Source organism: Agelaius phoeniceus, chromosome 6 (genome assembly GCF_051311805.1).
Source record: "Agelaius phoeniceus isolate bAgePho1 chromosome 6, bAgePho1.hap1, whole genome shotgun sequence".
NCBI classification, from domain to species: domain Eukaryota; kingdom Metazoa; phylum Chordata; class Aves; order Passeriformes; family Icteridae; genus Agelaius; species Agelaius phoeniceus.
The window spans coordinates 11,392,798-11,416,139 of record NC_135270.1 but is presented as its reverse complement, the minus strand read 5'-3'; the positions used below and the strand labels follow the sequence as shown (position 1 = coordinate 11,416,139).

At 54.0% G+C, this 23,342-nt stretch overlaps 2 protein-coding genes across 6 annotated transcripts; one reads left to right on the top strand and one right to left on the bottom strand.

The window, feature by feature from the left end:
• Positions 1–16: 16 nt before the first annotated feature.
• TBX10 (T-box transcription factor 10) lies at positions 17–4,001 on the bottom strand. Its single transcript, XM_077179441.1, has 8 exons — positions 3,969–4,001; positions 1,648–1,717; positions 1,257–1,440; positions 1,082–1,183; positions 844–1,015; positions 598–753; positions 463–530; positions 17–383 (listed from the first exon to the last, which is right to left on the bottom strand). Exons 1-8 carry the CDS (start codon positions 3,999–4,001, stop codon positions 17–19), a joined length of 1,152 nt encoding a protein of 383 aa, XP_077035556.1.
• LOC143694321 (uncharacterized) lies at positions 515–22,069 on the top strand. 5 transcript variants are annotated; one of them, XM_077179760.1, is made up of 8 exons: positions 515–4,249; positions 5,715–5,928; positions 6,989–7,077; positions 7,479–7,599; positions 8,552–8,666; positions 9,435–9,550; positions 10,754–10,821; positions 20,911–22,069. In XM_077179760.1, the coding sequence occupies exons 3-6, from the start codon at positions 7,065–7,067 to the stop codon at positions 9,486–9,488; spliced, it is 303 nt and encodes a 100-aa protein (XP_077035875.1). In that variant the 5' UTR covers positions 515–4,249; positions 5,715–5,928; positions 6,989–7,064; the 3' UTR covers positions 9,489–9,550; positions 10,754–10,821; positions 20,911–22,069. The 5 variants fall into 5 exon arrangements, 2 of the variants coding, with proteins under 2 accessions (XP_077035875.1, XP_077035874.1); XM_077179759.1 differs by having other exon boundaries at positions 5,715–7,077; XR_013182695.1 differs by lacking the exons at positions 515–4,249; positions 8,552–8,666 and having other exon boundaries at positions 5,660–7,077; positions 20,911–22,067.
• The last annotated feature ends 1,273 nt before the right edge of the window (positions 22,070–23,342 follow it).

Here is a 23,342-nt window from a genome sequence, read left to right as displayed (position 1 = left end):
TTGGGGGTGCCCCCTGTCACTGCTGGCCGTAGCCAAAGGTGGGGGCTGTGGTGGGGCCGTAGGTGCTGAGCTGGGGGAAGGCGGGCAGGGGGTAGGGCAGGGTGCGGGGTTTGGCTCCCACATAGACACCAGAGGGGCAGGTGAGGGGCTGGAAGGTGGGTGCAGGGAGTTCAGGGAAACTGGGGGGTGCTGCTGGCTGTTGGGGGGCAGCAGCCAGAGCCCCATGGCTGCGTGGAGCCCCTGCAGGGGGGAGAGGCAGCAGCAGGGGCTCGGCCCCCCCTGCAGCCCCCCTACCTTTCTCCTGCTTCTCGGGGCGGGGGGGCAGCGGGGCGGCCCGGGCGCGGGGCATGGCCCCCAGCAGGGACCCTGCCGGCACCCCACACCTGCAAGAGACGTGGGGTGGGGGCTCAGGGAGGTGACATCCTCACCATGGTGGGGGGACAACGTCCAGGAGTGCCTTACCATGGCTCGGGGTCGCCGTCCCGAAATCCCTTGGCAAAGGGGTTGCTGGCAATCTTCAGCTGGGTGATCTGCGGAGGAGAGCGGGGTCAGGGAATCCCTGGGAGGGGCCCCAGTTTCTGTCTGGCTGGTGCTCACCCGGTGGTTCTGGTAGGCTGTCACTGCCATGAACTGGGTCTCGGGGAAGCTGAAAGACTTGAAGTTCTGGTGGGCGAAGCGCTCGCTGTCACGCCGCGGGTCCACAAAGACGACGTGGAAGCGGGGCTGGTAGCGGTGCATGGAGTTGAGGATGATCTAGGGGTGGGAAAGAGGAGGTGGCAGGACCCCCCCAGGCAGGGATGCATTGTGTCTCCCCCAGCACCCAGCCCGCAGCGGGGTCCTCACGTGGCCGTTGTCGTCCAGGAGGTTGTTGGTCAGCTTGAGCTTGTCGAAGGACACGATCTGCCGCATCCACTGGGCACCCTTGGCGGGGGAGTCGGGGTGGAAGTGGACGCGGCCAGGAGCCGCCGGCTCGGCCCGGCCTGCCGCCAGCCACGATGAGCTGTGGAAGGCGTATCTGCAGGGCAGGGAGGGGCTCAGCATCCCCAGATCTCGTCCCCTGCCCCCACTGCCCCGTCCCCACCTGTATCTCTTGTCATCCAGCGGGATGAAATCCATGAGCAGGACGTAGTCAGCCAACGGATCCAGCCCCGAAAGCTTCACCTGAAAGGTTGGGAACATCCTCCTGCACAGGGAGGGGGGTGGGAAGGGGGTGCTCCCCCCACCTTTGCAGCCCCCCAGGCCACTCCGGTTCCCACCTGCCTGCCTTGGTGACGATCATCTCGGTGCCCAGGCGGTTGAACTCCTCCCAGAGGCTGCCCATCTCCAGCCGTGCCGCAGCGTGGCACACGTGCCGGTTCTTGCCACCGGCCCCCGGCCCCTCGCCAGCCCACCCGAGGACGGAGGTGCATGGAGACCCCTCAGCTGGGCCCCCCAGGAAGGCTGGCAGAGGGTTGAAGGGATGTTGGTCAGGGGGAGCAGACCCCGTGCGGGGCCACCCCATCACACCCTCCCTCCATGGAGATGGTGGCAGGATCAGGGTCTTCTGTCCCCTACCACAGTGAGGTTTTATCCTCATCCCCCCACACCCCAAACCACCACAGGACCCCACCACTGGGTGCAGAAGGTGTTGTCATGGGTGGGTTTTACCTGCCATGGGTGTGGTGTCAGGGCAGGAGGTGTCCGTGGCTCCATTCCCCGGCATGGTGGCAGTGGGACACTGCCAAAGCCCCCTCCCAGCGCAGTGCTGGCTCTGCAGTGTCCCTGCAGCCTGCCGGGGGTTTTATGCCCCAGCTCGGGGATGGAGAGGCGGGGGCTGGAGCCGAGGTGGTCCTTGGGGGCTGGAGCACGGCCCCCTTGCCCAGCCTGCCTTCGCGCCTTGACGCGGTGATGATGGACGGGATGTGAGCGGTGGCACCGCTGGGAGCAGCCCCAGTCCCCAAACAGGGCTTGGGATGCCCCAGGCTGGGCAGGGACGTCTTTCTTGGGGTCTTCTGGTCCCTCCATATCACAGATCTGAGTGGGGGGAGGTGGGGGCTCCCCCAGGCAAAGCCCCTCTCTGTATGTGGCCGTCACCACCTGATATTGAAAATCGTGGTGAGGTGTTGAGGTATTGGCAAAGATCCACTGCTCCAGCAGAGCCTCTGCAGCTCCAGAGGGAGGAATGAGCTTCCCCCTCCCCATAACCCCCTCAAGGTGGGTCCAGTCTTTGCCCTGATGCTGGGACCCCCTCGTTGCAGTGACAGCAGGAGATGGATGGGGACAAGCAGGCGCCGCAGGGCTGAGGGCTCTTTGTGGGAGGTGATGGACACCAGGATGGGGCAGACACCAGGAAAAGCAGAGGGGTTGCTCCAGAGTCCCCCTACTCCCCTCCAAACTGCACTGGGGCCATGGACGCTGTCTCATAGCACACCATGGAGTGTGTTCTTGAGGGATGAGGGATGCTGAGGCTCTGGGTCTGGGGGACCAGGGGATGTCCTTGTGGGGGTGCTGATGGCTTTCTGTACCTGTTGGTGTTCCAGTGATGGCAGCGCTGGCCTGAGCTCCCTCCCTGCTCTGCACAGAGCTGGACATTTTCTCCCAAGTGGGGCTCAGCCTTCTGTCCAGCCTTGGGTTCAGCACTTGAACATCGTAACACAGAGGGGACCCTGTGTTCCTGTGGGGCAGCCAAGGGGGCAGCCCGGGCAGCTCCTGCATTTGGGACCAGGGCCAGGACTGATGTGAAGTGTGGAGGCACCACCTCCCCAGGTTCCCCCACATCCCTCAGACGTGTCCGTGCCCCGCGGGGCCGGCTCAGCCCCATCCATCTCGCGCTGTCAGCCGGGCTTGGCTGCGGGGCCGGTATCGAGCGCCAGATGAGGAGGTGTGAGAGAGGCAGAGCTGACAGCGGGCAGGAGGATGGAGGGGGCTCAGCCCTGGGCAGGATCACACCTGCCAGGGCTCATCCACAGCTCCTGGACCTCTGGGGTGGAACTGGATGAGCTTTAAGGTCCTTTCCAGTCCAAGCCATTCCAGGATTCTCTGGCTGGTGAAGACGACTGCAGGTGGGTCTCCTGAGCCCATGTTGAAGCACATGGTACAAAATGGCTTTTCAAAATGAACTTTTTTGGTCCCAAATGAGCAAGTGGGAGCCAGAAAAAACTTCAAAAAAGGTAAGCAGTGAATCTTTCTCACGGGTAATAACTGCCCCAGACAGCAGGACAGGCTGGACAGAGCTGCAGAGGTTGTGGTGGCCACCAGGATGGAGCAGGAGAAGAGCATTGGCACACAGTCAGATGACTCCTTGCAATGAGCCTCTGACTCAGCTGGAATGGGGAAGTGAAAGCTGCTTGGGGTGCAGTGAGGGGAGAAGAGGAACTGACCCTGTTTCACAGGGAGCGATGAACAGCCAGCACGGCGGGGTCAAGAGGGAACTGAGAAGGCAGCAAGTGACAATACTCATTTCTGAACCAGAAACACGTGTATCTGTTAGGTAAGAGTGGGCAACTCTTGAGCAGCAGTTGGCTCTTTATTTATTTTATTTATTAATTTTTAATTTTTTTCTTTAATTTTTAAAGCCCTGATTGAGAAAAGAGGAAGAGAATTTTAGCAGGTAAAGTTATACCCTGGAAGTGTCCAAGGCTGCCTTGACCAGAGCTTGGAGCACCCTGGTCTAGTAAAAGGTGTCCATGCCCATGGCAGGGGATGGAACTGGATGATCTTTAAGATCCCTTCCAATCCAAACAATTCCAGGTTCCATTTGCTCTAGGGAATGTGTAGTATGAAAGAAAATTTATAATTGCTAAGATAAAGCAATAATTTCTTTTAATATGTCCATTACTTAATGTTTTTTCCCCTCCCATGTATAATGAATAAAGGATATGTTATACAAATATAATTATGTATAATTAAAAGGTAATATAGAAATAGAGAAGAATTTAAAAAATCTTTCAAACTCAAGTCTCCAACAAACCAGTTTGATTTTGCTTCACTCCTGCTGACACCACTGTGCCCATGGGCGGCATCGCTCCATCTCTGCAGGCATCCATTCCAACGTGCCATGGGGATCCCAGCCCTAAAACCCCAGCATGGATCCCAAGACCTCTGGGGAAGGCTCATTCTCTTTTCAGGTGCTTCAGAGACCCTTTGACAACTGCTCATGGGGGGAAGGTGTGAAACCTAAAATCTTCCAGCCACTTTAGAGGATGGAACAGGAAAAACTTCCTGGTTCTGGTGAGACCAATGGGGCTTGAGGACTTCAGCTCAAGGACCTGTGAGTATCTTGACTCAAGCTGCCATTAACTAAAGGGTGGGATTTTAAGTGGTTTTGGGACAATCGTTTGCTTGATGGGAACAGTCATAAATTGGATTGGGGGGGGGGGGGGGGGTGCTTTCCCTTGAAAGATGCACATGGATGAACTTGCAATCAGGAATGCTGGTCTCATTTTAATTGACCCAAATTGATTGGAAATCACTTCAACGGTGTCTGTTGTCAATTTAATGCAACACTAATTAATGTGGAAAATTAAGGCATGGTGTTATTGTATTTTTTGTCTCTAAATAAGAACATCTCCCTCCCTCCCTGCAAAACCTCATCCCTTCCAGGGACAGGGCATCCACAATTCTCTGGCCCTGGCACAGCTGTCCAAGGCCAGCTTGGAGAGGGCTTGGAGCAGCCTGGGAGAGTGGAAGGTGTCCCTACTCATGGCAGGGGTGGAACAAAATCAGCTTTAGGATCCCTTCCAACCCAGCCCATTCCAGGATTCCATAATTCTGTGTTCTGCATTCAGGCACACCCAGCTCCTTTGATGCTTCCAAACCTCCTGATGTTGTCCATACCTCCTGCACCCTCTCCTCTCCAGTGTGTCTCTTTCCACCCAAGCAAGGCTGATTTTCCACCCCAGCTGCAGTTTTCTGATTATTCCTGCTCCCAGGTTTCAGGACTTGAGTCATCTCAGCCCATCTCATCCTCTCTCTTTGTAGGCTTTGAATGAGTCACCACAGGTTCCCCCGATGGAGACAACAATGTGTTTGGGGGCTTTGACTCATCTGATCTATTTAAAACATTTTTTTATGGAAAAATGGGATGGATTTCTCCAGTTGCTGCCTGATGGTGAAGGGCGGCAGGGTGACACAGTCACATGGGAAATGCAGGATTTATTCAGAGCAGGCATGCTCCAGGCACGGGCTGAAGAGTCAATTTGAGCCTCAAGGGCTTAAATTCAGACTATAATCATCACCAGGAAGTGTAAAAACAATTTACAGCAGCAGAAGAGTTCCTGAAGGGTTTTCCCTTTATCCCAGTTTGCAGTTGGAACACTTCTTCAAATCCTGGGTCATCTCCCAACTCCTGAATCTTGATTTCCTACATCAATTCTTTTTAATTCCCTGTGATGCCTATAGATCAGTTACATATCTCAAGAGATAAAATTGTAGGCATATAATTATGTATTTCTAAGAAAAAATGCTTTATATATATTAAGAAATTATATATAAACATTTTCTTTATATATTAAAATTAATGAATATATTGAAATTATTTTTATATGTTTATTTTATTTTTATGTATTTTATTTTTATTATAAGTTTATTTTTATATGTTTTTAATATATTTTAATATATAAAATAATATAAAAATGACAAATATGTTATATATGTATATAGAAGTAGGAAATCAATCCTCAAGTTTCCATTTCAATTTCTGAAACTGATTTAACTTTATTTATTTATCAGTACAGGTCTCCTCTCGAGGAGCTGCTTCCAGAGTAACCAATTCCCAAACCATCCCAGGATTCTGTGTCACCGTGTGTGGGTCTCACTGGGACATGGCACATCCTCTTCTGGGCTACCTTGGGCATGTTGATCACTCTAATTCTACCTGAGATGTCACAGCATATGAAAACCTGCTCCAGCTGCACCTGGGAGGAGAGAGGAGCCAAAATCTTCCTCCAGGTATGTTTGTATTTGGTATAGGGAAGAAATCCTTCCCTGGGAGGGTGGTGACACAGGGTGCCCAGAGCAGCTGTGGCTGCCCCTGGATCTCTGGAAGTGTCCGAGGCCAGGCTGGATGGGCTGATCCTGGTGAATCCTAGTACAGCCTGTTGGGAGGTCCTCTACTGCCCTGCACTGGGATCTTAGGGAATTGGAGTAGGAAAGCAGGTGCCACGATGGAGATCCTTACCCCGGGAGGGCAGGGATGAATATTCCACACCAGCCTCTCAGCAGGGATGAAATCTGATCCCTGCTTTTTAACTGAATTCATTTCCATTCTGTGTCTCCCATCCTACCACCAAGGTTCATTGAGTAAGAAAAAGCGAGGCTGAACTTGGATTAATCAAAACATTGGAGTCAGTTTTCTGACAGGGCAGATTTCCAGATCCAGGCAGGTGGGGGCTGCCCCCGGGGAGGACTCAGCCCCCAAACCGCTCGATTTTCATTATCTGTGACAGCTCCAGCACCAGCCTGGTGTCCCCTTCCCTCCAGCACCTCCTTGTGGGTGATGAAAAGCCGCTCTAAATCCTCATTACAGCACCAGGAGACCAGACACATGGCTTGTGCGACATGTGAAACGGGATGTCAGGTTCTGGGGATGACGCTCAGCCCTTCAGCCAAAGTTTATCCAATAATGATGATTTCCAGGTTTGGATCCATTTGGCAGGAGCCTGCGGTGCCTACCCTCGGTTTACTCTCTAGTGTAACTCTGTCAAGCCATGATTAATGTTATCCAGGAGAAAAATCAATGTTTATTTATTCTATCTGTCACAGAGTAGGATTTTAGGAGCTGTTGATCTCTCCCTGGTGAGCGGCAAGACAGAGCCTGAATTTATCTTTTTATCTCTAGATGAAGAGTCACAGCTAGAGCACAGTGAGGTGAGACAAAGCCTGGCTCTTATTCCTAGTGCTTTCACCTAGACAAGTTCTTCCTGGGACATAGAGAGAAGGTATTTATTCCTCAAGTGCTCAGCCTGGACTGGGAACACTCAGAAAACAAGGAAAATTTTCATTTTTCCAGCAGGTAATGGGAAAATCGTGGACTTCCATGCACGAATGATTGGAGGGGCACTAAGAGGAAGCCTTGCAATTTCCTGATGATCTGTCCTGGTGCGGTATTTCCCTCTTTGATGCCCCAAAAATTCCCCTTTTCCAGCGGCTCCGCCCGGGGCTCAGCGCGACGGGCGGCGCGCTCGTGCTGCCCTCTGCGGGCGGAGCGCGGTACTGCACCCAGGGGCTCGGGGCTGAATTAGTCTCACAGCAGTGCGCATGCGCAGTCCGCCATGTCGGCTGGTGGTGGGGGGGGCAATCCTGGCCGTATCTCGGTGCTGCCGCCGTGTGGGAGCGCCCGGCACTGCAGGCGCCGTCCCCGGCCTGGGTCGCTCGGGCACCGGCCCTGAGTGGGGAAAGGGGAAGGGGCAGGGTCCGGGTGACCGGGAGGATGTTCCTGCGATCGAATTTGGTTCGGCTACCGCAAAGCGCATCTAAACTCTTGCTTTCCGATTCTGCAGCAATGAACGCGTCTGACTCCTCGGCCTCATGGACGTTGTCAGTACTTTCCGTGGTGCTGTCCGGGATTGTCCGGGAATGGGAACGGCTGGTGGGGGCTCGGGCAGAGCACCTGGAGACCAGGTAAACTCAGAAATGGGATTGTTCTCCCTGCTGCGGGCTGTGCGGTTCTTTTCATGATGTTCCTCTGATCTGTGTCACAGTAGCTTCCTAGAGTTAGAGTAATTTCCTAGCAGGGAACTTGACTTGGAAGCTGCATTCCAAACTCTTGTCCACATTTATTTTATCTCCCACATGGAGCTCTCTAAAGAAGCAGAGGTGGGGTGTTTCCAACAAAATAACATCCCAATTCATCTGTGGTAGAGGGCTTAAAATGAAAGTGTGAGTGGAGCTGCCTTTAGGACACTTCTAATTCCTTAATATATTAATGGAATTTAAATGAAATATCCAAATCCTGAGAAGCTTGTGTGAACTCCAGAGCCTCTGCAAGTGTTTTACAGAGAGGGAGGGAGACAAGAGTCTGGAGTCTCTCCCCAAAAACTGGCTGCTGGTTGTTTGACCAGGCATAGGAATGACTGTGCATTCCCTGGGGCTGTCCTTATGGAGAAGGGTTTATTTATGTGCCCTGGGTTTATTCAGGGTCCCTTCACCATGATGGAAACTGATTTCATTGAAATGCCAGAGGTGCCCAATGCTTTCCCCAGCCAGAGCTCAGAACCAGCCCTGTGGGAAGGGGTTTCATGCCCATTTTCCCAAATCCCTCCAGGCAGCAGCACTGGAGCACTTGAGCCAAACATGGCCAAGGTGCCCAGTGCTGGCAGGAGGCAAATCCAGGGATTGGACAGTGGGAGTTTGCACTGCTCCTGGAATCCCAGACCTGGAGCTGTGCTTCAGAGAGCCCAGGAGCTGCTGCCTCACTCAAACCTCATTTAAACCTCAGCATCCTCCCTGCTCCCTTGGCATTATTGCTGCTCCCTTAGCTGCTCTTCCTTAGTACTGTTATTATTATGTTGTTATTGTTATTGATGTTATTGTTACTATTACTGTAAACTCCCACTCCCTGTCTCTTCCATAGCCCTTTGCTTCCCAGAGGTGATGCTTTAGGAAACCCCTCCAGCCTGGGAAGGGCTTTTGGCTCCAGACACGTTCCCAGTGCCCAGGAGCAGCAGGACCTGTGCTGCTCCCAGCAGGTGAGGCAGAGGTGCCTTTCCTTCCTTCCCTGCTGCACTTGGGCTTTTTGAGGGGTCTCTGGGGCTCTGAGGGAGAAGTTCTTTGTCACTCCAGGGCAGAATTAGCCCTGGTCCCACTAAAAGCAGGAGAATTCATTTTATCCTTGGTTTTGGATACACATTTTGTGTTTTCTCTCTGTTGCTGACACCGTGTGGTGAAGCAGCAGCTCCCAACCTTGTCAGTGCTGCTCCCTGGAATAGTTTTTATCTGTAGAACCATGAATTCCCTGCTGGAATCCAGTCACAGCCCCCAGACCAATGTGCAGGTGAAGGTCTTACACCCTGCCCAGGACAATTTCCTGTCTCTAGACATGGAAAATGGGGGAAAACTCAGGCTGGAGTGGAGCCAGGATGCAGAATGGGGCAGTGAGGCAGCGTGCTCAGCCCAGGCTGGGGTTGGCACAGGGGCTGTTCCCTGTTGGATGACACCCACGTGGAACAGATCCTCCTCTTCCTTTGTCCAAAGTCCAATGGCAAAGGATTGAATAACTCACAAGTGGGGCCTGAAATGAAAATGGTTCTGTTAAAATTAGGCAAAGAATGTGATAAGAAAAAATGGGCATCCTTTTTATGTATGAAAAAAGTAGGAAAAAAAATGTTGACAAGGGGCACTTTTATTCAGTGTCACCTTTCCTTTTTTATGGAGTGAGCAATCAGAACAGAAGTAGGAAAGCCAGGAGCCTTTGACTTCCAGAGTGGACCTAATTTCCATTTTCTCCTCTCTTTCAGGACAGGAAAAACCACTTAACTGATCCCAGCTTTGCCCAGAGCTTTGGAGTTTGAGCAGCCAAACCCAACGGGCTCCAGCTGCACTGGAGGGTCCTTGCTCCTGCCCGTGGTGTGGGGTGAGTCCCCAGCTGTCCCCAGAGTGTCACAGACCCAGAGGGATCTGCCCTGGTCCCAGGCTGTCCCTGTCCCAAGGGGCCTTTGTCACCTTTGTCACCTTGTGGGGAATGTGGTGGCAGCCCCGGGAGCAGCTGGGAGCTGGGGCAGGGCCTGGCACTGATCCAGGGCAGGGCAGTGCTTCCTTTGGGGGGGTTGGCCCCCCACACTGAGCTCAGGCAGGATCAGGGTCACAGATGCTGCATTTTGTGCCCCTGAGAGTTTCTGTCCCCCCTGGGGATTTCCTGCCGGGATGGGGCAGCGCAGGAGCAGAATTGAACCTGCAGCTCCCGTGGCCATTGCTGGCCTTGGTCTCTCTGCTGTGCCCTCAGACCGTGGCAATTTGCTGCTGCCACTGCCACTGCCACCCCCTGGGGGCTGTGTCCTCCTGGCAGCCCTTCCCAGCCCCAACAGGAGCTCCAGTGGTGCCTCTGTGCCTGTGGGCAGTGTTTGCTGGCAATGTGCCTCACCCCTGGCAGGATCCTTTTGTTCCAGAGCAGGCAGACTCCAGAGCTTTTGGGCTTCTCAGCTGCAGGGCTGGATTGCAGAAGTCCCTGCAAAGAAGAATAACCATGAGCTTTGTCCAGGTGGTGCTTTCAGAGCCCACCTGACAGTCTGTGCTTTGTGCTGGAGGCTGTTGTGCATTGGCACTGCAGGGAATGAATGTCCCCTTCCCAGTTCAGCCCAGCAGATCCCAAAGGCTCTTACAGGAATATTTATCCTTCACTTCCCTGTGTGATAGCTTAATCTCCACCTGCCATGAGCCATTCCTTGAGTTCTCCTGGAGAAAACCTCACAGCAGAGGAGTTTGCAAAGAGTCCAGAGCTGTGTTTGGAGCAGAGAGAGCTGAGAGCTGTGTCTGCCTGCGCTGCCCCAGCCTGGCAACATCCCCATGGAACAGCCTGGGCAGATGGGATTAGATGGAGCAAAATCCCTTCATGCAAGAGGTTTTCTCCTGTGCAGATCAGGCACGGGGCAGGCAGTGAACTTTGGAAATCAGCTGATTTCCCCAGAAAGCATCACTCCCATCAGCATCAATGACAGGACCTGTGCCCACTGCTCAGGAGTCACCCAGCCAAAATCAAGGGCAAAGCTTGGTTTGGGTCTGAGAACTTGAAATAACTTGGAAAGAGAAGAAATGACCTTTTCTTCTTCCTTCCTTTCAGATGCTGGAATTGCCTCTGTGGATGTGCACTGAGCCCTCGCTGCAGGGAACTGCCAGGCCTTAATGGTGGTGAGCTCATGTTCTTCTCACTGGGGAATTGGAAATAATTATTAATTAGCAATTGCAGAAATGTTTTCTGAAACCTTTCCCCTTTGCTGGTAGATCTTCTCTTTGTGGCTTTGAATCTACAGAATTCCCTGCTGTCCTTTGCCCTGCCTGAATTCCTTGCAGAAAAGCCTTGCAGAAATTTTGAGGGAAAAGCTGAGGTGATGTTTAGGGGAGAGAATGCAAATTTCAGAGTAGAAAAGAGCTAATCAATATTGTACAGGAAGGAAAATTTGGGGGGTAAACCTCGATGTAATCTGTAGGGGACACAGTGAATATATTGGAGTAAAAATGAGGTACTCTCATTTGGAGACAAAACTTGTCACAATACCAGGAGTAGAGAAGGAACACACTGAGGGAAAAATGAGGTGACGAGTACTGAGCATGTAGGAAAAATTTTGGGTGCTAAATCTGAGATAATTTCTATGGGAGAGCATGAACATACTGAGGTAACATGAGGGAATTGGTTGTGGGCAGATGGGGAAATTTTGAGGGGTAAAAATAATATTAAATAATCTGTAGGGCAGAGAGTGAACATTTTGAGGTAAAAGTGAGATCATCACTAGTAGACAGATGGAGAATTTGGGGATAAATAATGAGACAAGCTACATGGTAGAAAATACAGTGAAGGGAAAATGAGGGAATCAGTAGTGGACAGGTAGAGGAATAAAGAAATAATCTAAAGGTTGAGAATTGTTGTGGTGTGTTTTATGCTTGTTCAGTTTTCCCTCCATTGTTCTCTCAGAAAGTCCTGCCCTGTTACCAGTTTGTGTCAATCCCCAAACCCCTCCCCAGTTGTCTTGGTTACCAAATGTATCTTTCTTGTTCCCCACCCCTGGCAGCCTGCCTGTCACTCGACACCCCTGCCTCTTTTTCTAGAGAGTTCGGGCCAGGGTGTCGAGTGATTGGGTTAGGGGCCAGGGTCCCTCCCGCAACTGTGTTTGATGGGTTCTCCGATCATGCCAATCCTTAATGTATCCCTCTCTGATTTGCTATCTTTCACCCCTCCCACCCTCTGTAAAACCGAGGCTTTTTCCCTGCCTCGGGGCTCTCAGCTTCTTCCACCGATCCTGCACGTTTCCCTACCAATAAAACCACCCCCCCGAAGAAACTGAGGGTCGCCTCTTCATTTCATCCTGCGACTTCGGAGCTCTTTACTGCGGCCACACGTCCGCAAGGCTTGACATCGCCTTGGGCACAAAGCCCTGACTCCGGGTTGGGGAAGTGCCTGACTGGCTGGAGGTTGGCTGGACACTTATCTAGCCTGGGCGTTTCACTTTTCACCGGCCACTGCTCCAGTTTTGGCGCCCGGCGCGGGGCCCCCCCTTTTTTCGGATTCGTGGACCCCACGGACGGGATTTCAAGAATCCCAGCGGTCGCGGAACTACCCTGTGGTCGAGCAGACCTTGTTCGCGAGGTAGCGCTCCCCGGGGACCCTGGACGGCAGCTCCTTGCACCTGGGAGTCGTCCTGTCGCAGGAAACCCCTCGTTCCAGCTTTTCGTTTGTCGCCTCCGGACTTCGTGAGTATTCTGCTACTCTCCCTGTCGCCTTCCCCTCTATTGGTGTTTCGTCACCACCCTTCTTTTTCTCTAGACAGGGGCCGGGGGTGGGCACCCTTATTTTTTTTTCTTTCGCGTTTACTGGAACGGGGGGGGCTTTACCGCAGCTGCCACTTATAACATCGAGCGATGGGTGCAAAGTTTTCGCTCTCGGCAGCTCAGAAGGGGCTGTTTTACCAAGTTGTGGGTATCCTAGTTGGGGGGGGTTGTTCCGTTGATAAAAAGGAAGTTAAAAAATTAATCCGATGGCTTTTTTCTGAGTTTCCCGAAGTCTCCCCCGATCAAATTAAAGATCCTGCCTTTTGGCAGAGGGCAAATGCCAAGTTATCAAACTTGATTAGATCAGGAGACACCTCGCTTTCTCCGTTAGCTTTTTGGATTTCACAAATTCGATCTATTTTGAAAGCAGGAGGAAACTCAGAAAAACCTTCGGTCAGTTTTAGTTCGTGCCCCAGTTCTCCCGCCTCTCCCTCTACCCCTAACCCTTCTTCCCGTCCCCATAAACGTAAAACCGGGATTCTGAAGGGTGCAGCGCGCTCCAGCCCCGCGCAGGGTGACCATTTGTCCCCTGGCCCCCTTCAAAATCCTCGGCCCCCCCGCCCTAAGAGTCCTGGCCAGTCTCTTAGGGGCTCCTCGTCTTCCCCTACCTCTCCTGTTCCCGCCCCCAGGTCCTCAGTTTCTAAAACCCCAAAATCCAAAACCCTAATTTCTAAGTCCCCAGTTTGCTCCCAGTCGCCTCCAATTCCCCAAAATGGCTCCTATGGGGCCCAAGATGGAGGAGACCACATGGCTGAAATGGCGGGAAAGCCCTCTTCTTCTCCCCAGAATCCCTTCTTCCCAAGCCCCAACCCCTTCCTGCCATTCGGCCACTCCCAATGTTCTACCCCCTCGTCCTTCCCCCCTCCTGGTCCCTCCTCCTTTCCAGAAACCTCCTCTTCAGTAGTCCCTCCCCTTTCTCCTCCCACATCCCCGCCCATGGCTCCTCCCTCGGTCCCTCCCATACCACCTCCCATCTCTCCACCCCCTGCCAGTCAAAAAGTTCCACCCCTTGTCTCCGCCTCCTGGGAGGGTCCCTCGATATCGGATTGCCCTGCTCAAGTTCCCAGCCACGCCCCTACCTCCTCCTCTCCCGGTTCCCACGCTCTCCCTGCCGGCTCCCACGCTTTGGGTTCCGGGGTGGGGGGGGCAGTTAGAAACCGGGAACCGGGGTCTGCTGCGATACCATCCGCAGCCCCGGTTGTTTACCATCCAGAGGGAGATGGTGGGGTGCGTCGCCAGTGGGTCCCCTTACACCATTCACAAATTAAGGAGCTGTGCAAGGCACAGAAAGATTACGGCCGGAACAGCGAATACTTTCGGGGAGTGTTGCAGGCAACACTTACCGAAGCCGATGTCACCCCCTCTGACATCCGGCGCCTCTTCACGTGTCTGCTCAATCCCACCGAGCGGGCTATGTGGGAGGCAGCCTGGAAGAGGGGAGTGACGGAGGCCCTCCCGAGCCTGTGGGAACGGCCCCACACGGGGCTGGACCTAACGGGCAATGTCCTGGCCATCGATCAACTCCTTGGGACCGGCAACTGGGCAGATGGGCACTCGCAGGCGAGTGCCATCCCCCAGGAAGCACTCCGGGAGTCAGCGCGGGCAGCCGAGAAGGCGTTCCTGGCGCTGCCGGGGGCGGCTCCTCTCCTTTCTTTTTCCAGAATCTTTCAGGGCGCCGAGGAATCTTTCCTCGATTTTGTCGAACGTGTTCGAAAAGCTGTCGAGCAGCAAGTGGCGGACGAGGTTGCCCGGGAACATATCCTGAAGGAAGTAGCGTCCACGAATGCAAACTCTGCGTGTAGGGACGCCATCCTCAGCCTCCCGGTGCACCCACCCCCCTCGCTGCACGATATGCTCGAAGTCTGCACCCGGAAGGTCCTAATCATGCCATCTAGGGAGGGAGAGAAGAGAAAACAGCTGCCACCCCGAGTCAGCGCCGCAGAAGAAGCGCCTGAAAACACCTTCTCTGAAGCCACCTGCCGCTCGCCTGCTCCCGGTCCTTCCGCCGCCAAATCACCCTGCCATCTGTGCGGAAAGCTCGGGCATTGGATGCCCGACTGCCCGCTGCGGCGGGAATTTTATGAATTCAAAAAGGGGCAGGGACTCCTGGGGAAAACCCAGACAAAAAACTAACATCTGAGCGCAGTTCCCCCCTGCGCCATGATAAAAATAGGGCGGGACAACCAACACCACGCAGGGAGGGGAGATCTCAGGGACCGCCGCCTGCCAAACAAGACATATTCTCACCGGACTTGTCATATGTTGCATGTCTCCAACCTAGACCCGTGCTAACTACCTTTTCTGCTTTCAGACCCTTCCGGCTGCAGCTGACGGAGCCGCTACAACTTAAGAACTCCGATTTTCAACTCGTGTCAGTCAGCCCGGAATGCCCAGGAAACTGGGGGCGGATAAGGTGTAAGTACGTCGTTGTCGGAGACACTAAGCACACACCTTTAGAGGTGAACATAATTCCAGGTCTTCTGCCATCTGACCCGGGACTGTTCGCTGTGGGGCTGCACTGTGTCCAACCCCCCACTTTCCTGCCCAAGGGACAGGTGATCGCGCAAGCGATCCCTGTTCCCGAAATAACTTGGGCCCTGGGGTTTCCTCCGGCTGAACTCCAAAATCCAACAGTAGCTTGGGCCCAGGTCCTGGGGCGGGAAAGGCCTCATGTCACCTGTCATATCTCGAAAGGGGGAGAGGGCAAGCCTCTTAAAGGCTTGTTGGACACAGGAGCAGATGTAACGATCATTCCTTCCCGGGAATGGCCGTCACATTGGGAATTGCAAAACGCGCCTGGCCACGTCCGAGGTGTCGGGGGTTTACAATTAGCACGCCAATCTAAGAGCGTCGTACAAATTACGGGGCCAGATGGGCAATTGGCTTCAGTGCGCCCATTCGTATTAGATTACACGGAACCCCTGTGGGGGAGAGACCTCTTGGCCCAGTGGGGAGCCCGAATTGACCTCCCAGCAGCTCCCCAGGTTTTTCGGGCAGCGGTCACTGATGAGCGCCCTACCTGGAAACTGAATTGGAAATCAGATAAACCAGTGCAGGTAGTGCAGTGGCCGCTCAACAAGCAAAAATTAGCGGCGCTCAATGAGCTCGTTAAGGAGCAGCTACTCAAGGGCAACCTGGTGGAGACCATGTCAGAGTGGAACTCCCCAGTGTTCGTTATCAAAAAGCCCAACAAAGATAAGTGGCGGCTCCTTCACGACCTCCGCCAAATTAACAACATAATTGAAGATATGGGGCCTCTCCAACCAGGGATGCCGTCCCCAACGATGCTCCCCCAAAATTGGAATTTGGTCGTAATTGACATAAAAGATTGCTTTTTCCAAATTCCCTTACACCCGGACGATGCTCCGCGTTTCGCCTTCACGGTTCCTGCCATCAACCGTGAAGCCCCAAGCAAGCGCTATCATTGGCGGGTCCTTCCGCAAGGCCTGAAGGCCAGCCCGATGATCTGTCAATGGTACGTCGCCTCCTTGCTGTCCCCAGTACGTGCAGCCACCAAAGACACCATTATTTACCATTATATGGATGACATCCTAGTGTGCGCTCCGACCAACGACCTACTTACCCACGCGCTTGACCTGACAATCGATGCATTGGTTGTTGCAGGGTTCGAGCTCCAACAAGATAAGATTCAACAGATGCCACCCTGGAAGTACCTGGGCCTGGAAATAACGAAGCGGACCATTGTTCCGCAAAAATTGGCTATTAAAACTAACATCAAAAACCTGGCGGATGTCCACCAGCTGTGTGGGTCCTTGAATTGGGTAAGGCCTTGGCTAGGCATTCCAACAGAAGACCTAGCCCCCCTTTTCAATTTATTGAAAGGGGGAGAAGAGCTTAGTTCTCCAAGGTCCCTTACCCCAGAGGCCCAGACAGCGCTGGAGAAGATCCAAAACTCCATCTCGGCCAGGCAGGCCCACAGATATCACCCGGGCCTGCCATTTAAATTCATTGTTCTAGGTAAGCTGCCACATCTCCATGGGGTGATTTTCCAGTGGGACGATTCCATCAAGGGCAAGGACCGGGGCTCGGGGGATCCCCTCTTAATCATAGAGTGGGTGTTCCTCAGCCATCACAGGTCCAAAAGGATGACGCAGCCAGCCGAGCTGGTGGCAGAATTGATCAGAAAGGCTAGATCGCGGATCAGAGAGTTGGCAGGTTGTGACTTTGACTGCATCCACATTCCTTTAAAATTCGATTCAGGCCATCTAAAAAGAAAGATGATTGATAACCTTCTGGAAACAAATGAGATGCTTCAACTGGCTTTGGACAGCTACACCGGCCAAATCGCAGTAGATCGGCCGGCCCACAAATTATTCAATCAGGAATTCACATTGTCTCTAAAATCAGTTCAGAGTAGAACTCCTCTGAAGGCTTTGACAGTTTTTACAGACGCGTCTGGAGCATCCCACAAGTCAGTGATGACTTGGAAGGATCCTCAGACTCAGCGGTGGGAGGCAGATGTCACAGAGGTGGAAGGTTCACCTCAAGTTGCTGAGTTGGACGCAGTTGTCAGAGCCTTTGAGAGGTTCTCTGAACCATTCAATTTGGTCACTGATTCAGCCTATGTCGCGGGTGTAGTTTCCAGAGCCGAAAATGCAATTTTACAGGAGGTATCAAACATCCCTTTGTTTAATTTGCTCTCTAAGCTTGTGAACTTAGTCTCCCACCGAGAGCAGCCCTTTTATGTGATGCATGTCAGGTCACATACCGATTTGTCTGGGTTTATTGCGGAAGGCAATAGGCGTGCTGATGCCCTTGCCGCTCCTGTTCAAGCTGCCCCACTCCCTGATCTGTTCAGTCAGGCCAAGATCAGCCACCAGCAATTCCATCAGAATGCCCCTGGCCTTGTTCGACAATTCCATCTTACACGCGAACAGGCCAAGGCGATCGTGGCTACATGTCCTCAATGCCAGTCCCACCAGCTCCCAACAATACCCTTGGGAGCTAACCCCAGAAGTCTATCTAGTTGCGAAGTGTGGCAGATGGATGTTACCCACATCCCTGCCTTTGGCCGTCTGCAATTCGTACATGTCTCAGTGGATACCTTCTCCGGCGCAGTCTATGCCTCTGCCCACACAGGGGAAAAGGCAGCAGATTGTGAAAAACACCTAGTTCAAGCGTTCGCTGTCCTGGGCATCCCCAAGGTCCTGAAAACAGACAATGGCCCGGCGTATAAATCCAGGGAGCTGCGAAGCTTCCTGCAACAATGGGGAATAGAGCATAAGACCGGCATCCCCTATTCCCCGACAGGCCAAGCCGTGGTAGAAAGGACCCACCAGAGCCTAAAAAGAGTTCTAGAACAACAACGAGTGGCCGTGAAGGTGGAGTCCCCCCATATCCGTCTCGCGAAGGCGCTTTTTACCATTAACTTCCTAAACTGTTCTTTCGAAAATCTCAATCCGCCTATCGTGCGACATTTCGGGAGACATGAGCAGCTGCAGGCCAGGGCCAGGCCTCCTGTCCTGATTAAGGATCTGGAGACCTGGAAAACGGAGGGGCCTTTCGATCTCGTGACTTGGGGAAGGGGATACGCTTGCGTGTCCACCCCCTCAGGTCCGAGATGGATCCCCGCTAAGTGGGTCAAGCCCTTCCGCCCTGGGAAGACTCTGAGAGCAGAAAACGTAGAACAGGTCACAGAGGCATGTTGGCGGCGGCGGCGGAAGCTCCCAGGGATGGAGCCACTCCCAGTTTAACCCTCTCCCTGCCCCGGGCAGGACCTGATTCAGAGTCATTCCTTATGTCTGTCTCTTGTTTGTTTTTGGTTTTCCCCCAATGGACAGTGTTTGCCCTTACAGTTCTTTTATTTTTAAACGAAAAAGGGGGAGATGTTGTGGTGTGTTTTATGCTTGTTCAGTTTTCCCTCCATTGTTCTCTCAGAAAGTCCTGCCCTGTTACCAGTTTGTGTCAATCCCCAAACCCCTCCCCAGTTGTCTTGGTTACCAAATGTATCTTTCTTGTTCCCCACCCCTGGCAGCCTGCCTGTCACTCGACACCCCTGCCTCTTTTTCTAGAGAGTTCGGGCCAGGGTGTCGAGTGATTGGGTTAGGGGCCAGGGTCCCTCCCGCAACTGTGTTTGATGGGTTCTCCGATCATGCCAATCCTTAATGTATCCCTCTCTGATTTGCTATCTTTCACCCCTCCCACCCTCTGTAAAACCGAGGCTTTTTCCCTGCCTCGGGGCTCTCAGCTTCTTCCACCGATCCTGCACGTTTCCCTACCAATAAAACCACCCCCCCGAAGAAACTGAGGGTCGCCTCTTCATTTCATCCTGCGACTTCGGAGCTCTTTACTGCGGCCACACGTCCGCAAGGCTTGACATCGCCTTGGGCACAAAGCCCTGACTCCGGGTTGGGGAAGTGCCTGACTGGCTGGAGGTTGGCTGGACACTTATCTAGCCTGGGCGTTTCACTTTTCACCGGCCACTGCTCCAGAGAATAAATATTTTAAGGTAAAAATGAGGTAGTAAATTGGGGACAGGTAAGGAAAATTTTGGGAGTAAAACTGGAGTAAATTTCAAGGGAGAGAGTGAACACTGACATGAACTAAGGCAGTCAGTAGAGGCAGGCAAGGAAATTTTGGGGGTAAAACTTGGGCAGATCTGTAGGGCAGAGAATGAACATCTTGAGGGAGAAATGAAGTGATCAGGAGTGGACCAGCTAGGGGGAATTTGGGAGGCAAACCCTGAGCTAATATGTAAAAAGAAATGTTTTTGAGGAAAACTAATGTGATATGTAGGGGACAGAATTTGGGGATAAGACAGACATAACTTGTGTGGTTTTGATTTTAAAACCTAGTTAGTATACAGGGGACAAAATAGGCATTTTGGTAATAAAAAGTGAGCTAATCTGTGGGTGAAATAATTAATATTTTGAGGTTAAAATGTGGTAATAAGTACTGGGCAGGTAGGGAAAATTGAGGGGGTAAAGTGTGAGATTATCTTTTGGAAAGAGCAGGAACATTCTGAGGTTAAATTGCAGTGGACAGGTGGGTAAATTCGGGGGTAAAACTTGAGGGATTTGCCATGGTAGAAAATGAGTATATTGAGGTAAAAATGAGGTACCCAGTGGTGGAGAGGTAGGGAAAATTTCAAGGGTAAAATCTGAGGTGATTGGTAGCGGAGAGGATGCACTTGATGGGGTAAACTGAGGTAACCGGTTATGGACAGGTAGGGAAATTATTGGGAGGGAAAACTGAAAGCAGCTGTAGGGTAAAGAATGAAAATATTGAGGTGGAAATGGGATAATAGGTAGAGAAGATTTTTAGGGTAAGTCTTGTGGTAATCTCCAAAGTAGAGAAAGAATGCTTTCTTGTAAAAAGTGAGGAAATCAGAAGGGGACAGGGAATATTTGTGGGGGAATGTGGACTATTCCCCAGGGAAGAGAATGATCATCATGAGGTAAACTGAAGTCATCACTTGTAGAGAGGTGATGAAAATTTTGGGTGTAGAAATTGATATTTTTTACAGGATGGAGAATTAGTATTTTGAGGTAAAAATGAGATAACTAGTGGTAGACATGTAGGGAAGAGCTTGGGGGTAAAACTTGAAATAATCTGTAAAAATATTTTTGAGGAAATACCTGATATAATTTGTAGGGGACAGAATGAACATTTAGTGGATGAGATAGAGAAAACCTGTGTGGGTTTTGGTTTTAAAAATAGGTAATATAGAGAGGACAAAATGCTGGTAAGCTGGGATTTAGAGAATTCCATCCATTTGGCTGCTGAAATTTCCCAGCCGAGGCGCTTTGGCTGGCAGGGCAGCACAAAGATTGTTCCCTGTGTGGTGCCCAGATTTGGGGTTCATCTTTGCTGTTTAGATGAATTAGAGCTATAGCCCTGAATTCTCTGCTGGAATAACCTCCCAGTGCCTCATGCAGCATCGATATCCATGGGTATCCTCATGCAGCATGGATATTCCCACACAGAGCTGCCTATCTGACACCTGCTGTGCCAGGAACCAGCAGAGGCTCCAAGGAAGCTCAGTGGGATCAGGACAAGGACAGGCTGATATTCCATAGCATTTGCTATCTTTAACCCTTTGTTATTTATTCATCCCCCAGCCCCACCCGTGTTCCCGGGGGCACTTGCAGAGTTCCCTGGAATTCCGTGGGCTCCACCCCCGGGCTCGGCTCCAGCTGATGCTCTCAGCAGCGAGGGCGGGGCCGGACGCGCTCCCGGCCCTGCTGGGGCAGCCCCTGTGCCCAGGGGAGGGCATCTCTCCCTGCAGGAGCTGAGCTCATTCCAGAGCCTCGGCAGCGGCCTCCGGGAGCTCTTTTCCCTGAGGAAAGGGATGCACATCCCTGCCTGCAGGGCACCTGCACTGTGACCCACCTGTGCCAGCTTCCCAGCACTTCTGCAGTTCCAGCTGGCTCCCGAAAAACTCCAAACTTCATCCAAACAAAACTTCATCTACCTCTAACCTTTTGTTTTAAGGCATCTCCGAGGGCCTTGCTTGGGATTGAATTTCTGCGAGGGGAATTCCTTTGGCTTTAAGGCTGCTGCTGCTGGAGAATGTCCCCAGGCTGGAAGGGAAGGCACTGGAGTGGCTGGGACACACCCGGTGGCTGTGTGGGAGCTCCAGGAGGTGGCACTGGGAATTGCTGTCTGAGCTCCTCTGCAAAGCCAGCGTGCAGCACTCCCAGGCAATGGCAGCTGTTCCTTGGGCTGGTTTTGGGATGTCAGGGGGCTCTGTCCGGGCTGCAGCCTCTCCGGGGGCCCGTTCAGAGCAGCCCCTGGCCCAGGGGCCGCGGGCAGCCCTTGATCCGTGCCCATCCCAGCGCTGCCCGGGCATCCCAGGGCCCGCCCCGGGTGTGCCTGGCACGCTGCCTGCACGGGCAGGACACTGAGGCACAGCTCCTGCCCTGCAGGCACCGAGGGCAGGAGGGGCTGGTTCCCCCTGGGCTCGGCCTCCTCCCGCCCCGCGTTCCCGGCCAGCCGGGACACACGGAGGGAGCAGCAAGGAACATTCCTGGCAGGGAGCAGGAGTCCCCGAGGGCTCCGTGCAGCTCCGGGCCGGAGAAGCAGCGCCGGGCTCAGCCCCTGCCGTGAGTTTGGGCTGTGAGCACTCCCCTGCAGGAAAGGCCCCTCTGCAGGCGGGACCAGCCCTGACACTCTCCAGAAGAGCTTGGGCCTTGGAGCAAGGGAACCCTCAGGACTTGCTCGTTTCTCTCTGGAAAGGCACATGGCATCAGCACCTTTACAACTATTTAGGAAATGCTGGAAAAGGCAGGAAATCAGGATAATACAAAGAGTTTCATGCTGTTGTGTCAAATGCCAGCCAGTTCTACCCTAGAGCCAGAGGCTGGTGTACAAAGCAGCATTAGCAGAACATTTGCTGATTTGCGTGGCAATTCCTTTGCTGGCAGCAGCCATTCCCATCCCAGGCAGGACCTTTCTCGTGACCCTGAGATTGGCTCGGGTGCTTGGAGCAGGGTGCTGAGAAGGCCAGGATTCCAAGTTTAATGCCCACATGGGCCAGTCACCTATGACTTGACGATCCTCGGGGCTCTTTCTAACTCAGAATATCCTGTGCTCTGGAAATAAAGAATAAACACTTCTCACTGGCTTTTTAAACCCAGAGGTTTTTGCGTTGGAGAGCACGAGCCACAGGGGAAAGGAGGGAGAGCATCAGGTCTCACCTGGCAGATACCCGGTGAGCGGCCCGAGCAGAACCGAGCCCGGGCAGGGCCCCGTGCCCGCACCCGGCACAGTCGGAGCAGGAGCAGCAGCGCCGGGCTCGGCCCCAGTGCCCGGCCCGGGGGGGCTCCTCCGGCCCGCGGCGATGCAGCCCCGCTCGTACCGCGGGGACGCGGCGGGCGAGAGCCCCTGGGGTGCGGGCACGGGGTCCGGGTCCCGCTCTGCGCGCGGTGGCCTTGGGGGTACCGGGGCTGAGGGGGCTCCGCATCCCCGCGGGGGCCGGGCCGGGAGCGCGCCCCGGGGGCCGCCGCGCTCGCAGCCCCGCTCCGTGTCCGCCAGGGGGCGCCCCGCGGGGCGGCGGCGCTGAGGCAGCGGCGGGGCCTGAGGGCTCCCGGGGCCGGCACGGGCGGTCCCCGCGCCCCGGCCGCTTCCAGCCGCGATCCAGCGCCTGCTCCGAGAACGCGCCGCTCTCCTGCCGGGCCCGGCACCACCACAGCCCCGGCTCCCCACGGCAGCAGCGGGACTTGCTCCCGCACCCTCTCCGCCCCTCCGCAGCTGGAGCGGCAGTGCCGGGCTCAGCCCCAGACATCGTCCTGGAGCGGCTCCTCCTTGCCATGGCGATGCTTGTCCCGATCCCTACACCCAAACGCCACCCCGGTCTTGCGGCTCCAGGACCCGCAGCCCACTCTGCCCTGGACCCCCAGCAGACACCGGCAGGACCCGGATCCCCAGGCCCAGGTCCAGGTCCTGTTCGCGGCCCCACCTTAGCGCCTCGAGCCCCGCGCAGCAGCGGGAGCAGCTCCCGGTCCGGAGCTCCGCACAGCGCTCCAGCGACGGCCCCGCCGCATCCCGGCATGAGCATCCATCGCACAAAGCAGAGCGGGGGTGGATCCGCCGGGATTTACGGGCGCGGGCGGGGCGGGGCCGGCTCAGGTGTGAGGGGCGGGGCCGGCTCAGGTGCGCGGGGCCCCAGCGCGGCTGCGCGGGGCGGGGCCGAGAGGATTTAAGCCCCGGGAATCGCCGCTGGCGCCATTTGCCCCCTCGGCGCTCGGAGGGGAAGGTTCTGTCCGCGCGGGCTCCATATCTTTGTTTCTTTTCTTTTACGCTTATTTTTATTTCTTTTTCACAGATACCTCCCCTCTCTCCCTCCCTTCCTCCCCTCCCCCACCCCCTACACCCTCCCCCCCCCTAACCCCCCCCCTCCCTCTCCCCCCTAGCCCTCCCCTCCC

Coding starts and splice junctions, on each gene's coding strand:
- TBX10 (XM_077179441.1), bottom strand. CDS start 4,001: ATGCCGCCCATGGGCACAGTGGTGTCAGCAGGA. Junction 1,184..1,256: donor ATCGTCACCAAGGCAGGCAG/GTGGGAACCGGA, acceptor CTCCCTGTGCAG/GAGGATGTTCCCAACCTTTC. Junction 1,016..1,081: donor CTGGATGACAAGAGATACAG/GTGGGGACGGGG, acceptor CCTGCCCTGCAG/ATACGCCTTCCACAGCTCAT.
- LOC143694321 (XM_077179760.1), top strand. Junction 7,600..8,551: donor GCAGAGCACCTGGAGACCAG/GTAAACTCAGAA, acceptor TCTCTTCCATAG/CCCTTTGCTTCCCAGAGGTG. Junction 8,667..9,434: donor ACCTGTGCTGCTCCCAGCAG/GTGAGGCAGAGG, acceptor CCTCTCTTTCAG/GACAGGAAAAACCACTTAAC.